Here is a 13,913-nt window from a genome sequence, read left to right as displayed (position 1 = left end):
TTGTATCACACTGAAGGGGCTTATTTCCCAATAACTACCGGCTGCCTCTACATTATCCCGCTTATTACACGGCTACTTGCCACATAAGAAAAAAACTGGACATGAATATAAATTTTAAACATTTTATTGGCATATTTGTTTCAAATTAACATATTTATCCTTCCGTGAAACTTTGCACAGATGCATAAAATGATCGTAATACCTTATTAAGATCCTCTGCTTCATACTTGTCTGTCTCCATTTTTTCTCTTTTAGCCAGTCTTTGAGAAGTTTTAATCCCCATTCTGTATTTTTGTGTGTGTTGGCTTCGTAGCTGTCATGCTCTATTTTGTCAAGTTCAGTCTCAGTAAGCTGTCTGTGTCTTGTCGTGGTTGTCGAGTGTTTGTCACAAGATGGCGCCAAATAGACAGTAATCTTTATTGATCTTTATTGGCGCGGAGCGATTTTACTCGTGCAAGTAGTCCGGCTATGCGTTATTATTTTGGAGCGGTTATTATTTGAAAAGAACGAACCTGCAAATGTCTCAACTGACCAATCAGAATCAAGCATTCCAGGGAGCCGTGTAATAATGAAAAATAATCAACACCCATGGAACATTTCTCAGCCAATCAGAATAGAGCATTCAACAGCCCCATGGTATAATAAAAAATAATGCACTGTGCATTATGCACAATACTTAAACAATTCCATTTGTGTTTATAAATCCCTGTCAAAATATTTTAAATGTAAAGTGAATGAATATTTTCACAGTCACTATATCATTTATTCCTGTTGAAGTAGTCCTTGTAAGATCATACCTGGTGAAGTGGACATGTTAGCAATAGTTCTCAAACATACGAGATTTTTATATTCTGGAGTTTTGTCATATATCCTGCAAAGGCTCCTGTATAAGGAACACTATTTGTATGTGCATGCATGCATTTATGCATATAGGCTTATAGGTTATAGGCTCTCTGTGCATAAATATACTTGTCTTTATTGTTTTTAGTATTAAGTTTATAGATACATTTTTCTCAAAAACACCGCACTGTATTTAAAAAACAAGACCAACAGAGCTGCAAGTGGCTCCATTGTGTCTAAAGAGTGTCCCAGTATTCAAAGCAAATATATTTGCTTAGATGTAGAGACTTGTGTTGTTCTTTTCTTATTTTTTGCAACTGAAGTGTGACTTCCCATCTCCGCCGTCTGTAGTCTGTTCCTTTATAGAGACAAAAATTTCTTTTGATAACAGCCATATACCCACTCAGGCATAAATTATTATCGTGTTAGAGAATATTAATCTGGTGTCTGTGGCTCACATTACCTGTTTTTTCCTCGGCTTCATTCCTTCTTTCATGCTGTTGTTGTTGTCTTGTCAGATCACCAACCGTTACATCTACGACACGGTGCTGCTGCTGGCCAACACATTCCACAGGAAGCTGGAAGACAGGAAGTGGCACAGCATGGCGAGCCTCTCATGTATCCGCAAGGGCTCCAAACCCTGGCAGGGTGGCAAGTCCATGCTGGACACCGTGAAGAAGGTAGGCAAACTGTGAACAAAATTGAGTGCATGTGCAGTGCTCAATGAAGATTTGGTTTCTGTGATATGGCTGGTGAGAATTAATAAGATTTTAACTTGACAACAAAGAAACTTTGTTCAGCTTGAATGTCTTCGGATCATTTGGGAGGCATTAGGTCGAATAGCTTAAAATTAAAAAAAAAAAAAATATACCAATACAAGTGGATTTAAAATTTTAAAGGCGGTATTTTCCATTGTAGTTGATTTCTTAGCACTTTTCCAGCACTTATTTTATAACCAAATAGTTATTTTTATGTATAACATTTATTACAAATATTTTGGTAACACTTTACAATAAGTTCGTATTATCATTAACTCATTCCCCATCCTCAATTTTTTTTTTTTTTTTTTGAAAAGTTGCCCGGCAGCATTTTTGTGATTTTCACAAAGTTTTACAAAATGCCTTCAAGGAAAATATAACTTAAAAATATATCAAATACAAAACAGACCCTCTGCTTTCAAACAAACAAAACGGAGAAAAAAAATCATCATCCTATCTTAATTTTTTTCTCTGTTTATAAGCTCTTAAATATGTATGGAGCCCCTAATTGGACATGGAGAAAAAATTAAATAAAGTTTAGTTTCGTGAAAGCGAAAGTTGCGCACGCGAAACTAAACCTTAAAAAAAAATCTGCACATGAAGGTTTTGCGTGAGCACATGAAAGTTTTACGTGAGCACATGAAACTAAACATTAGATTTTTTTACTCTAATGTCACCTTAGGGGCTCAGTAAATATGGGTATTTTTCTTTAAAAATACATTTTTTAAACAAAAAGCTGAAATAATTTTGTGAAGAAATTTTGTCAGAGATCAGATTCAGAACAATTATCAAAACATACACAGAGTTTAAAATTTGTAAATAACGTTTTGGCTTCAGTTTTTTCATAAATTGGGATAATCGCTTTATTGCAGATTAACATAAAAATTAATCAGGAACACGTTTTTTTATGCAGATATTTTCTCTTAATTGACGAGATAACTCGTCAATGGCGGGGAAACAGTCAACTAATGCATTAACCATCTTGAAATAACAATTTGCATAGTATTTTGCAGCATTTATTAAAATTTGTTTAATTTATGTATTCATATTTGTTGTGTTTGATTTCACTCACTGATTTCACAGTGTTTCGATCTTTAACATCACTTTATTTAGTCGATATTAAAGATAACAGGGATGTATATTTTATATACTTTACATTGTGTGATTTTATGTAAAAAACAAAAAACAAAAAAAACAATAACAACTTTAGCTTGGTTTTCACAGACAGCATCACAAATTACATAATTTAAAGTGTTACCAAAGTGTAAAAATATTGTCAAATCTGAACAACAGGCCTGACTGGCAGTGAAAAACCATTATTGTTGAAAAAGATGTGAAAATTTGGTTGCTTTTTGGAATGTATTTCAGACATTGTGTGGGTTTAGGTCCTGCCAACTTCTCCTTATCTCCTCTCCCGTCTCTTATGTGAGGGGGATGTTGTGATTCAGCGAATATCTCATGTTCCCTTCTCACTGTTGTACAGCAGCAGGGCTACAAAAATGGCAAACTGCCTGCGGTGACATGACAGTCTGTGTTACAGGGCCAGTGGCTGAGTGCTGGTTTAACACCATGCTCGATGGAGAACGGCTTTGCCCCCTGAGGGGTGTACTGTTCCTGCTGTATTCACATGTATCTGATTCCTACTGCCATCCCACAGTAAAGATATCACCTCCTACCTTGCTCTCACATAGCTGCACACAGCCATACAGTCATATTAGATACAGCAATGTATTCATTCACTGGGTGGTCATGAGAACCTGCAAAGTCTGGTGCCTTGAACCTGAGAGACATGTGGAAGAATGCATGCATGTAATGTATACAGTGCAGTAGTAGAAAATGGCATAGATATTTGTCTGTACATTTGCTGCATAATGACTTTAAGAACTGTATGGACTCTTGACTTTACAGCTTCATTATTGAAAGATTAGCATAAACTCATTAATAAAGTGTTCATCAGCTTGTTCTGCAACATAGATATGTACACTAGATGTCGCCTTGGCTACGGCAGTTCATTGGACTGAATGCGTCAACTAGAGCGGCCATCTTGAAACAGGGGAACCCCGCATCAGCGTCAATGTAGGCAATGGTGTAACAGAAATAAAATTACCATAAATCGTCTTGAACGCGATTTTCTTGGTTTTCTTTTTGTTCGTTTTAACAGTCAGACATGTATTTAGCATTTGGTCCAGGAAAAAATAAAAGTTTTGATTTTATGAAAATGTACTTTTTCTAACTGTAATGCATATTGCTAGTAGCTCTAACATCCATACGCAGCACAAAAGTCCGGCATCGTCCATGAATTCGAAGTACAGGCGGAGATAGCAGCTTTACCTAGCTACTTCCTATGACAAGAACCCTGTTCTAAGATTTCGGCGGTTTTGACGCATGCTCAGAGCCCTAAGGCGAAATCTAGTGTATATATATATGGTTCTGCAAGTGCTCATAATATACCTGTCAACCCGCCAGTTTTTCAGTGGGTGTTAAGGTTCGGGAAATTTCCCTTATCTTCAAATCCCAATGTTGACAGATGTGGCTCATATTAGTGTTGGAAGAGGACAAGAGTATTGTCATGTTTATTCATAGTGATAGGAGAGAAGGGGACAGAAAATGATAAAAACGATATGATAATTTATTTGGCCATGATGCTTGAAACAGTATAGTCCCTCAATGAGATCAATTGTATGCATTGCGTCTGATGTTTTCATTAGATGTTTCAAAGGCTGTGCCAAAGATATGAAAAACTGAATGCATTGATCACTGTATCTTTTTCAGGGGGGAGTGAGCGGTCTCACCAGCTTGCTGGAGTTTAATGACAATGGCTCCAACCCCAACATCTACTTTGAGATCCTGGGCACCAACTATGGAGAAGACAGAGGTCGTGGAGTCAGCAGGGTGAGTCATTTATAGTTGCATTTTGGTTCCCGAATAATGTATACAAACAGTGGCATCGCGGTCACTGCATAGAGCCTGTGGCATAGTTTTGAAAGGCCCTCTCTTTTCAAAGCTTTTAAAGACACAATTGTATTCATTGAAAGAACAAAAGGGTTTTATTTTATAATCACAGAAGCCTAATGAATTTCATCAGCCTCCCTTAGAGAGGTGCGGCGCATCAGCGCACATTATTGTTTATCCATTTCACTGTTGTTTGTTCGTCTGTTTGAGTCTGCTTTGGTGGAGTGAGGCATTAGTTAAACAGGAGTAACACTAGAGTTGTTCCCCAGTGATCCGCAAGATAATGAATCTGTTCTTTCCATTCGTTTGTCATTAATTACTTTAGTCATATTTATGTGTATTTGCTCATTCAAATATTAGTTCTAATCTGTTTCTGTCTCCCCCGTGGAATGCGGATCAATTGCTTGTGACAGAAAGGCTGCTTTGAATAATGCACAGACCAAGAAATCGTTCGATGTCAGGCTACGCTTTTGGATAGGGATACCCCAGACTCCCCCCATCTGGAAAAAGAATGAGTTTGGCCTGCTTATTTAGTTGGAATAAATAAAATAACTGATCGTTGGCGCCTTCACATTTTACTTTTCTAACATTGTGAAGCAACATTGTGTGTTTCTAACATTACTGAAACAGTTACTTGTTATGCAGTATCGAAAGACACAAATTAAATTCAAAGTTGCATCCTGGTACGCGAGTTATTATAGGCTTTGCAAGATCATCAGAGCAGCAAATAAAAAGGAACGTGCCAAATGGATCTGCTGCAAACTGAGTTAGTGGCTTATTTGTCTCGCTCTAGTCAACAGTTCAGTTTTACAGATAACCGTACTGGCTGTCATAGTGCGAATCATGCGTCTGAAGTGGTGTGGATCTACAGGGTTGAGATTGAAATCAGAGGGTCTGTGATTGTCCTTGAGGGTTTCGCCGTGCCCAGAGTCATCAGGCTATGGCTACGGGCCTTTAATGATGCCTGTTCCTCTGCATCCACCAGAACACGACTGCCACCATGCACAAATTAAATTGTCAGACCTCATTAAAGATAATGGTCCCTGACATAAATAAGATCTGTATTGCACTTCCAAAATATGAAATGAATTTTTAAGCACGAAGTAATTACATTAAGCAAGTTCCTTTAATCGGACGGGATAATTGCTTCTGCAGGAATCAAATGCTTGTTATACCAGGTAGCGCTCAAATCTCCTGGGGCGGCATAAAAACAATGCTTGCTTTAGAGGAGGCGCTAACAAGAAGCCACCTGTGCTCACCATATTCTGTACAAAAGATAGACGATGCTTTTCCGTAGACTTCCATTGTAAAAAAAATGAAGCCAAAATATCTTAAAAGTGGTTGCTGACATCGATTATTTGGAGCCAAAGTCTGTATCAAGGCTCCACCCATTTTTAATAGCAGTTTTATTTTTTTGCATGTTTGTCACACTTGGCCACACTTGGTCCTGTAACAAGTGCTTGTCCCACCCTCCAAAACATAAGTTAAGTTTCTCTAGCCACACCCAGGCCTAATTACTGCCACACCTGTTCGCAATCAAGACATCACTTAAATATGACCTGCCTGACATACAGTAGTGAAGTAGACTAAAAGATCTTCAAAAGCTATCATGTTGAGAACCAAAGAAATTTAGGACAAATTAAAAAGAAAGTCATTGAGATCTATCAGTCTGGAAAAGGTTATAAAGCCATTTCTAAAGCTTTGGGACTTTTGAGAGCCATTATCCACAAATGGCGAAAACATGGAACAGTGATAAACCTTCCCAGTAGTGGCCGACTGACCCCAAAATTACCCCAAGTGCGCAGTGACGACTCACCCAAGAGGTCATAAAAGATCTCACAACAACATCTAAAGAACTGCAGGCCTCACTTGCTTCAGTTAAGGTCAGTGTTCATGACTTCACCATAAGAAAGAGACTGAGCAAAAATGGCCTAAATGGCAGAGTTCCAAGACGAAAACCACTGCTGAGGAAAAAGAACATAAAGGCTCATCTCAGTCTTGCTAGAAAACATTTTGGTGATCCCAAGACTTTTGGGAAAGTACTCAGTGGACTGACGAGACAAAAGTTGAACTTTTTAAAAGCTGTGTGTCCCATTAGGTCTTGCGTAAAAGTAACACAGCATTTTAGAAAAAGAACATCATACCAACAGTAAAATACGGTGGTGGTAGTGTGATGGTTTGGGGCTGTTTTGCTCCTTCAGGACCTGGAAAACGTGCTGTGATAAATCGAAAAGCATGAATACAGCTGTCTACCAAAAATTCTGAAGGCTAATATCTGGCCATTTGTTCGGTATTTCAAGCTGAAGGGAACTGGGCTCTGCAGCAGAAGAATGATCCAAAACACACCAGCAAGTCCACCTCTGAATGGCTGCAGAAAAACAAAATGAAGACTTTGGAGTGACCTAGTCAAAATCCTGACCTCAATCCTATTGAGATACTGTGCGGCATAACCTTAAAAAGACGAATCATGCTCGAAAACCATCCAATGTGGCTGAATTACAACAATTCTGCAAAGATGAGTGGGCCAAAATTCCTCCACAGCGCAGATTGCAAGACTCTTTGGAGACCCAGGACTGGATGGAGAGAGGAATCACTCTGACTGAATGTTGATTTTCCATGGCCAACCTGAAAGACCCACAACAGACTACGAGGGGAACAGGGGAGGTGCAAAGCACTTATGAAAATATGGAACCTCCAGACAGACGACACATGTAACTGCGGAGCAGTACAGACAATGTCCCACCTACTGGAGTGTGAAAACGCCCCCCAGTGCAGTCCTCGGGACCTGGCTGAACCAACCCCATCAGCCGTGACCGGTGCCAGATACTGGCAGAATGACATCTGAAATTGCAATGGATTCGAAGAAGAAGATGTAAACGCTTGATGGCAGTTGTTGCTGTTAAGGGTGGCCCAACCAATTATTAGGTTTAGGGGACAAACACTTTTTCACACAGGGCCATGTAGTTTGGGATTTGGTTTTCACTTAAAAAGAAAAAACCTTCATTTAAAAACTACATGTTGCGTTTACTTGTCTTATCTTTGACTAATATTTACATTTGTTTCATGATCTGAAACATTAAAGTGTGAAAAAAAGATCAGGAAGTGGGCCAACACTTTTTCACAACACTAAAATAGCTAAAAAACCATTGTTGGAGAAAAATTTATTTGAAATGTAATTTGATTTTTAAGCTTGGCCCACATCCCTTTCGTTTACATTGAAATGGTGGGGTTTGTGACCTATATTATACGTTTTACAAGGTTTTAGTATTTATTTTGAACATAATACTCTCCTCAATAAAATTATTAAAGTATTTTTTTGTCCTACTTGAGCAAACTGTTTACACACGCTTAATAATATGCAAACGAATAGTTTACACAGACGGGCACTTCTTCAAATAACAAGTACTATACATATGTTGAAGCACCAATGAAGCAGCCCTCCAATTATCTGCTGTGTTTCCTGAAATAAACACTATGTGTGTTTCCGCACTTGTTGAAGTGGACCAGACAACAAAACCTGTTTAATGTGACCCCCTACTAACACATTAACAGTAGTTTTCTCAGCTGCCTCCTGTGAAGAGGACATTTTTCCTAGACTTGTGTCTTTCCTGAGATAACATTCTGTGATACAGCACTCCATATTTTTACTGTGTCACAAGGGATCTCACAAATCACTGCTTTTTTTATTCGGTCAATTGTCCAGAACATTGTCTCAGTCCCCTCTGAACAGGCTTCTAATGGCTTTTGTTCTCGACGTAGACGTGTCGCTGTGGTAACTGATGTGAAGGTGACTCCTGGGTAATGTCAATGTTTCAACACCCTGCTTTATATTCTACCACTGATCGTAGTCTTCATTCAGAGATTTCACACCTTCTGTGGTGCTGGGTGTTATTATTCGCATTCCCCCAAGGTACGTGGTTACAATGGGGTTCAAAAGTGAACATGCTTTTGTTATGCATCTTTATACTTTATTAGATTGGTTTTATTTGCAGTACTGTGTATAAGATTTATACCATTTGCTGTGTCATAATGACAGGGTGGCATAGGGGCTCAGTGGGTAGCAAAAAGTCCCTTGTTCGAGCTCAGTAGGGAAGAAATAAGTAAACTAAACTAAACCATTGTTGGGAAAAAATGATTTGTAGTGTAATTTAATTTTTAAGTTTGGACCACATCACATTCGTTTTCATGGAGAGGGTGGGGTTTATGACCTATATTGCAGCCCGCCACCAGGGGGCGATTGAAATGTTTTGGTGCTACTGCTCTAATTGCAGTGATTAAATCATGTTGAGCATGTTATGGTTTTTATTAGTAGCAAGCAGTGACGTTTTAGTTTTAATGTATTATAAACTTAATATGTGTTGCAATAGGGTTCGAGCCTCGGCTGGGTAGGAAAGGCTTTATGCGTGAAGTTTGCATGTTCTCTCTGTGTCAGCGTGGGGCTACTTTGGTTTCCTAATCTAATGACTTCAGGACGTAAGTGTTCAAGATTGGTGCCTAGGGAGGTAACACTAAATACATAATTTGATTCTAAAAATTGGGGAGGTTGTGTATGTATTTCTAGTATTTTCTGTTTCTATCTTAATAAAGAGACTGAAAAATAAATCTAGTTGTACAGTAGATGGTCCTCAAAGCTTTGCTAAAACAACAAAGCTGGTGGTTTTTGCACAGTACTATTTATTATCAGCATAACAATTTACGCTATATGGAAAGTTGAATTTGTTAGCATCTTTAGTTTTGCTCTTTATGGTCCCTGTTATCACAGTTTAACATTATAAAAATATTCATCTATCATGAATCCTTCATTAAGTCTAAGTTAGACTTAAACATGATTTTTTTCCAGTTTAAAAATTACATGACTCAGATTTTCAGTGACGTCACGTCACTGTAAACACTCCAAGACGTGCACGTCTTTATACTTCCATCATAATGGTTCAATGCCGTCTGTTATAATTACCTTTACCACCATGCAAAAATGTGTTTTCCACATCATTAAATCTTTTGGCTACATTTAGCTCACCTCTCTATATATCAACACATCTAAAAGCTTCACTCTCCTGTACTGAGCGATTGGCTCTGCGGAGTAATTGCTCGATTAGCCATTTTGGCTAATCATCCCTGCTGGGATACAACGCATTCTTTTGTTTTTGCCTTCTTTGAAAATGTATTAGAGAGGAGGTCAGGCGGTGGGGGAGATGTGATGGAGTTCACAGTAATGGAAGAACCCACTGAGCCAGAAGAGGTGGGAAAATATACAGGGATGAAAGAGGGCACACGCTCAAATTCAAATCAGGCATCATTGGGAATAGAGGGAGCGATCGGAAAGTCTATTAATGGTCATAATGGGGCTTAACATCCCATCAACATTGGCTGCTCATCAACAATGCATGGCAATCAGCGAGCACGGAGTTAGTTAAACCTTACGCACACAGTTTTATTTTATCATTTGGCCAGAACGTCCACGTACTATGAATATCCAAATGAATGCTTAGCTAAAACATTATACAATTGCTGACACGTAAACATACACGTTGTCTTGACACTAAATGACTTTACTCAATGACTCATGAAGTTACTTTTAAATTTCTGTGCCACTCATCTGGGTTCGTTGTTATTTAGGTAGTTAGCCATAAACATGACTCGTTCAATAAGATCCACTTTAAAATGATATGTACACTGTAAAAAATGATGTCAAATAAACATGACTAAACTATGACTAAGACTTAACTATTTCGCCCCATTGATGAGTTATCTTGTCAATTAAGGGAAAACGCTTCCCTGCCAATGACGAGTATTTCCGACTTCATGCAATACCGCTATTACACACCAGGTTTTCCGCAACTTATAAAACCTGAAAGTATAGACCAATTTTGAGTAGACGTCACAGTTACGCAATGTGGTTGCAGAAAAACAGTGGAAATGAATGAGACACGAGTGAAACGAGCAAGATAGCTCACTAGAAAATGTCCGGTTGTGCTGTTAAGTGTCAGAATAGGAATGCCAAAAAAGATGCCCTTCATTTTTATAGAATACCATTGTCGAAGACACCATTTGAAGATAAATGTAGGTGTTTATGTTTGCAATAAGCCGTTAAACAGACAGACTGGAGCAATGAAATCATCTGGAAATCTATTAATAATTTAAATAGAAATTAAGTAAAGAAGATGTTCGGTGTTCTGTCGAAGTCTGTTCGCTCTATGTGTTTCTTATAACGTTTTTATCACGTTGCATTTATAATTTATTTAGAATAAATGTTTTTAATACTGAAAAAGCAATAATATTAAAAAAATATATATTTAATTTTTTTTTTTCGTTTTCTTTTTTTAAATTTCCTTATATCTTAGCTTATGTCTTCTTCCTGTTTATTCTAAAATTATTATGTTTACATACTTAATAAATATATAAATATAACACACACACACACACACACACACACACACACACACACACACACACACACACACACACACACACACACACACACACACACACACACACGATGTAAATTGTTATTAATATATAAACAGGCCTTTTTAATTTGTGTGTAAACATAATACTTTTGTAATAGTTTTAGAACAAACACGCAGGCTATAATTATAAGGAAGAAATAATAGAAAACAGGAAAATGATGAAATATTTAATAAACGTTATTATATAGAATACATGATAGTATTGCTTTTATATGTACTTTAGTGATTCATGCTGTAAAAATAATTGATTTAGCAAAAAAGAACAATACATATACATTACATACATGCATATCAGTAGGCAAGCTATTTAAAATTTTTATTTATCTAAAAAATAAACGTAACATGATTAAAATGTTATTAGAAACATTGCACTAAAGGGAAACATATGGGAATCAGACTTCGACAGAACACTGGATCCATAACAATCACGGTTTAATGCTAAAACACTTCTCACCGCTACTGCGGAGCCGTCACTTTCTGCAACCAGTTTGGCTCCGCTCCACAAAAAAGTCATCTCTGTTTGCAAACACGAAAGTGGTCTATTGCCCTCAGGTTTTTGCTCAAAATGTGGTGTTTTTAAAGAAACCTTCCCATATTTGAGAGGTGATAAGAACTAATGAAGGAGGATGAAACTTTTTTTTTAAAGCAGTTCTTTCATTTAATATATATTGTATGTTTATATATTTAAAAAATAAATTTTTCTTGAAGGCATTAAACTTTTGTGAAAATCCTGAAAATGCTGGTGCTGGCTGGCAACTTAAAAAAAAAAAACCCGCTGGCAGCGAAAGCATTAAGTTAAACAATTTCTTGTTTTTATACATTATGTCAACTTATCACAAGCCAAAACTTGAAATAGTAACTTGGATTGACGCAAGCTTTTTTTAACTTCATGCTGCATTTTCGTATTTTCTAGTTGTGTGATACTGAGAACATATAATTTATGATTAACACAACAAGCAAGAAAACAAGAAGTCAATCTTGTGTAGCTAGAAGCATTTGCGTCCACACGCTTGCATGGAGTAATATACTTTGTAGCTCACTGTGGGGACCAACCTGTTATGCAGAAAGCTAAAAGTGCTCCTCAGGGTACGTCCAGGGTTGTACAGCAGGACTTTAAATGTGCTTTATTAGTTTTCGGAAATTGCTCTGGCACCTTTTTAAACGGGCGTCGTGCGTTAATTTGTTCGCTGGCGCGCGAGCGAAGGCTGTAGATGCACCCGTGTTAAATATGTGAAAACTATACAGTGAGAGAGATGTCCCCTCGGGTCCGACTCCCCATTTCCCCCAATTTTCCATTCCATTAGGTAGATTCTTCGGAGGAGACGTCTCGGCCTGTGGGGTTTGAAGGTAGAGAGAGAGAGCAAGACTATCATTGATTTGTCCTACTTTAAAGACGCACTTTTTTGCACATTTTGTCCAGACAACTCCCAGTAGATTGTCAACGTGTTAAATGCCCTGGGTTTCTCTTTTCAAATGCAGCCCCTCTTCAATTTGCCATGAGTGGAAAAGATATTTTCCTCAGCGTGTGTGACACGGATTGTATTATCATATTGTTAAAGGAGGAGGTGATTGAATGGATATAGGAGAAGAGCTGAGCATAGCTGAAGCTTTTGTTCGCTGAAGTCCCATATTTATTTCTTTGTTCCACGCCAGTTCTCATTTTTACTTTTTAAACTTCTACAGAAATCTATTACTTTTTGCCAAAGCCGAATATGCATTCATTGATTCAATTGGAATGAATTTCCTTATGTCTGGGCATAGAATTTGACTAAATGGGTATTTGAATGTCTCGAAAAAATGTTTTATAGAAACTTTAGACAGTTTTTTACAATGTGGTGTAAGGTTGCACCTCTTTTGAAACAAGTTAAACTTTCGGTGGCATTAAATTTCTCCATAGACAATCTGTTTATTGTGTGATCAAAACAACAGAGAATTCAAACAAATTTTCTTTAATTCAAAGTGTTAACTTATGTTTTAGTTGTATTCTCTACAATATTGCAGACAGTATTGTTTTACATTGTTGGTTACACAAACATCCAAACAAGTTATTTCTTAACACATTTATCTATAACACAATCATGTCCTTTTTCTGTCTTCTCGAGCATTGTTTGATTCGGTGTTGAAAAGAGAAATCTGAAATCTTTTTTTTCATCATTTATTTATAGCCGTTGTATAGTATTGTGTGTACTGGCAACATGGCGTAGTCACAGAGATAAACATGTGTTGCTTTCCCACAGAATGAATGTCCGTTAGTATAGAGAACGGCAGTCCTCAAAGCAGAGGTATCTGTCAGCGTCTCAGCTCCACTGCAACAAATATCTCCTGTGGCTCGGCAAAACATCATAGAGATGCAGTGAGCATAACATCTATTTTATTCGGAGGAGGATTTGCAGCATGCCAAACCTGATCGTTATTCATTTATGATGTTGTTTTGCAATGAAGAGATACTTTGAATGAAAATACAAAGTGATATTTGTGTACAGAGGGATGTTGCAAACATGCACACCTTCTCCTGTTGATGCACTTTCAATAAATACAGTTCATACAACACACCTAGAGGACATTTTTATAGTTTTTTTTGGAGTAGACTTAATGGAGTTCTTTATTATGTTTTGTTTGAGTATCAGTCAATTGTAACTCCTAAAATTGCATAAAAATGGATACAAATAAGGCAACTATTGAGATATAAGAAAATGAATGTGGATAGCATAGCTCAGATAATGTGGTTTTGAAAGAATTAGATGAGAAGTGTTTGAGTTCTTATTGAAAATGTTCTTGAAAATATTATTTCCTGTGGGATAGTGATGTTTTTTTTAATCTGTTGTGAGTGTGTAATGTAATAATATTAAGGCCTGCTGGGTGCTAAGGCATTTCAGTTTTTCAATAAAATAGTTTT

The 13,913-nt window shown here is 37.3% G+C and overlaps 1 protein-coding gene across 6 annotated transcripts in view; it reads left to right on the top strand.

The window, feature by feature from the left end:
- grid2 (glutamate receptor, ionotropic, delta 2) overlaps window positions 1–13,913 on the top strand; it is a 485,524-nt gene that overhangs the window by 349,386 nt on the left and 122,225 nt on the right. For all 6 annotated transcript variants that reach the window (XR_008634267.2, XR_008634268.2, XM_055168104.2 and 3 more), the window contains exons 7-8: window positions 1,359–1,520; window positions 4,371–4,490. Coding sequence is in view for 4 of the 6 variants with exons in the window: in XM_055168104.2 (XP_055024079.2) it covers window positions 1,359–1,520; window positions 4,371–4,490 (282 nt within the window). In the remaining 2 variants the exon portion in view is untranslated. The remainder of the gene's footprint in view (window positions 1–1,358; window positions 1,521–4,370; window positions 4,491–13,913) is intronic.

Source organism: Misgurnus anguillicaudatus, chromosome 5, assembly GCF_027580225.2.
Source record: "Misgurnus anguillicaudatus chromosome 5, ASM2758022v2, whole genome shotgun sequence".
NCBI lineage: Eukaryota > Metazoa > Chordata > Actinopteri > Cypriniformes > Cobitidae > Misgurnus > Misgurnus anguillicaudatus.
Note: the sequence above shows the minus strand (reverse complement) of the source record. Positions and strands in the feature narration are given on the sequence as shown.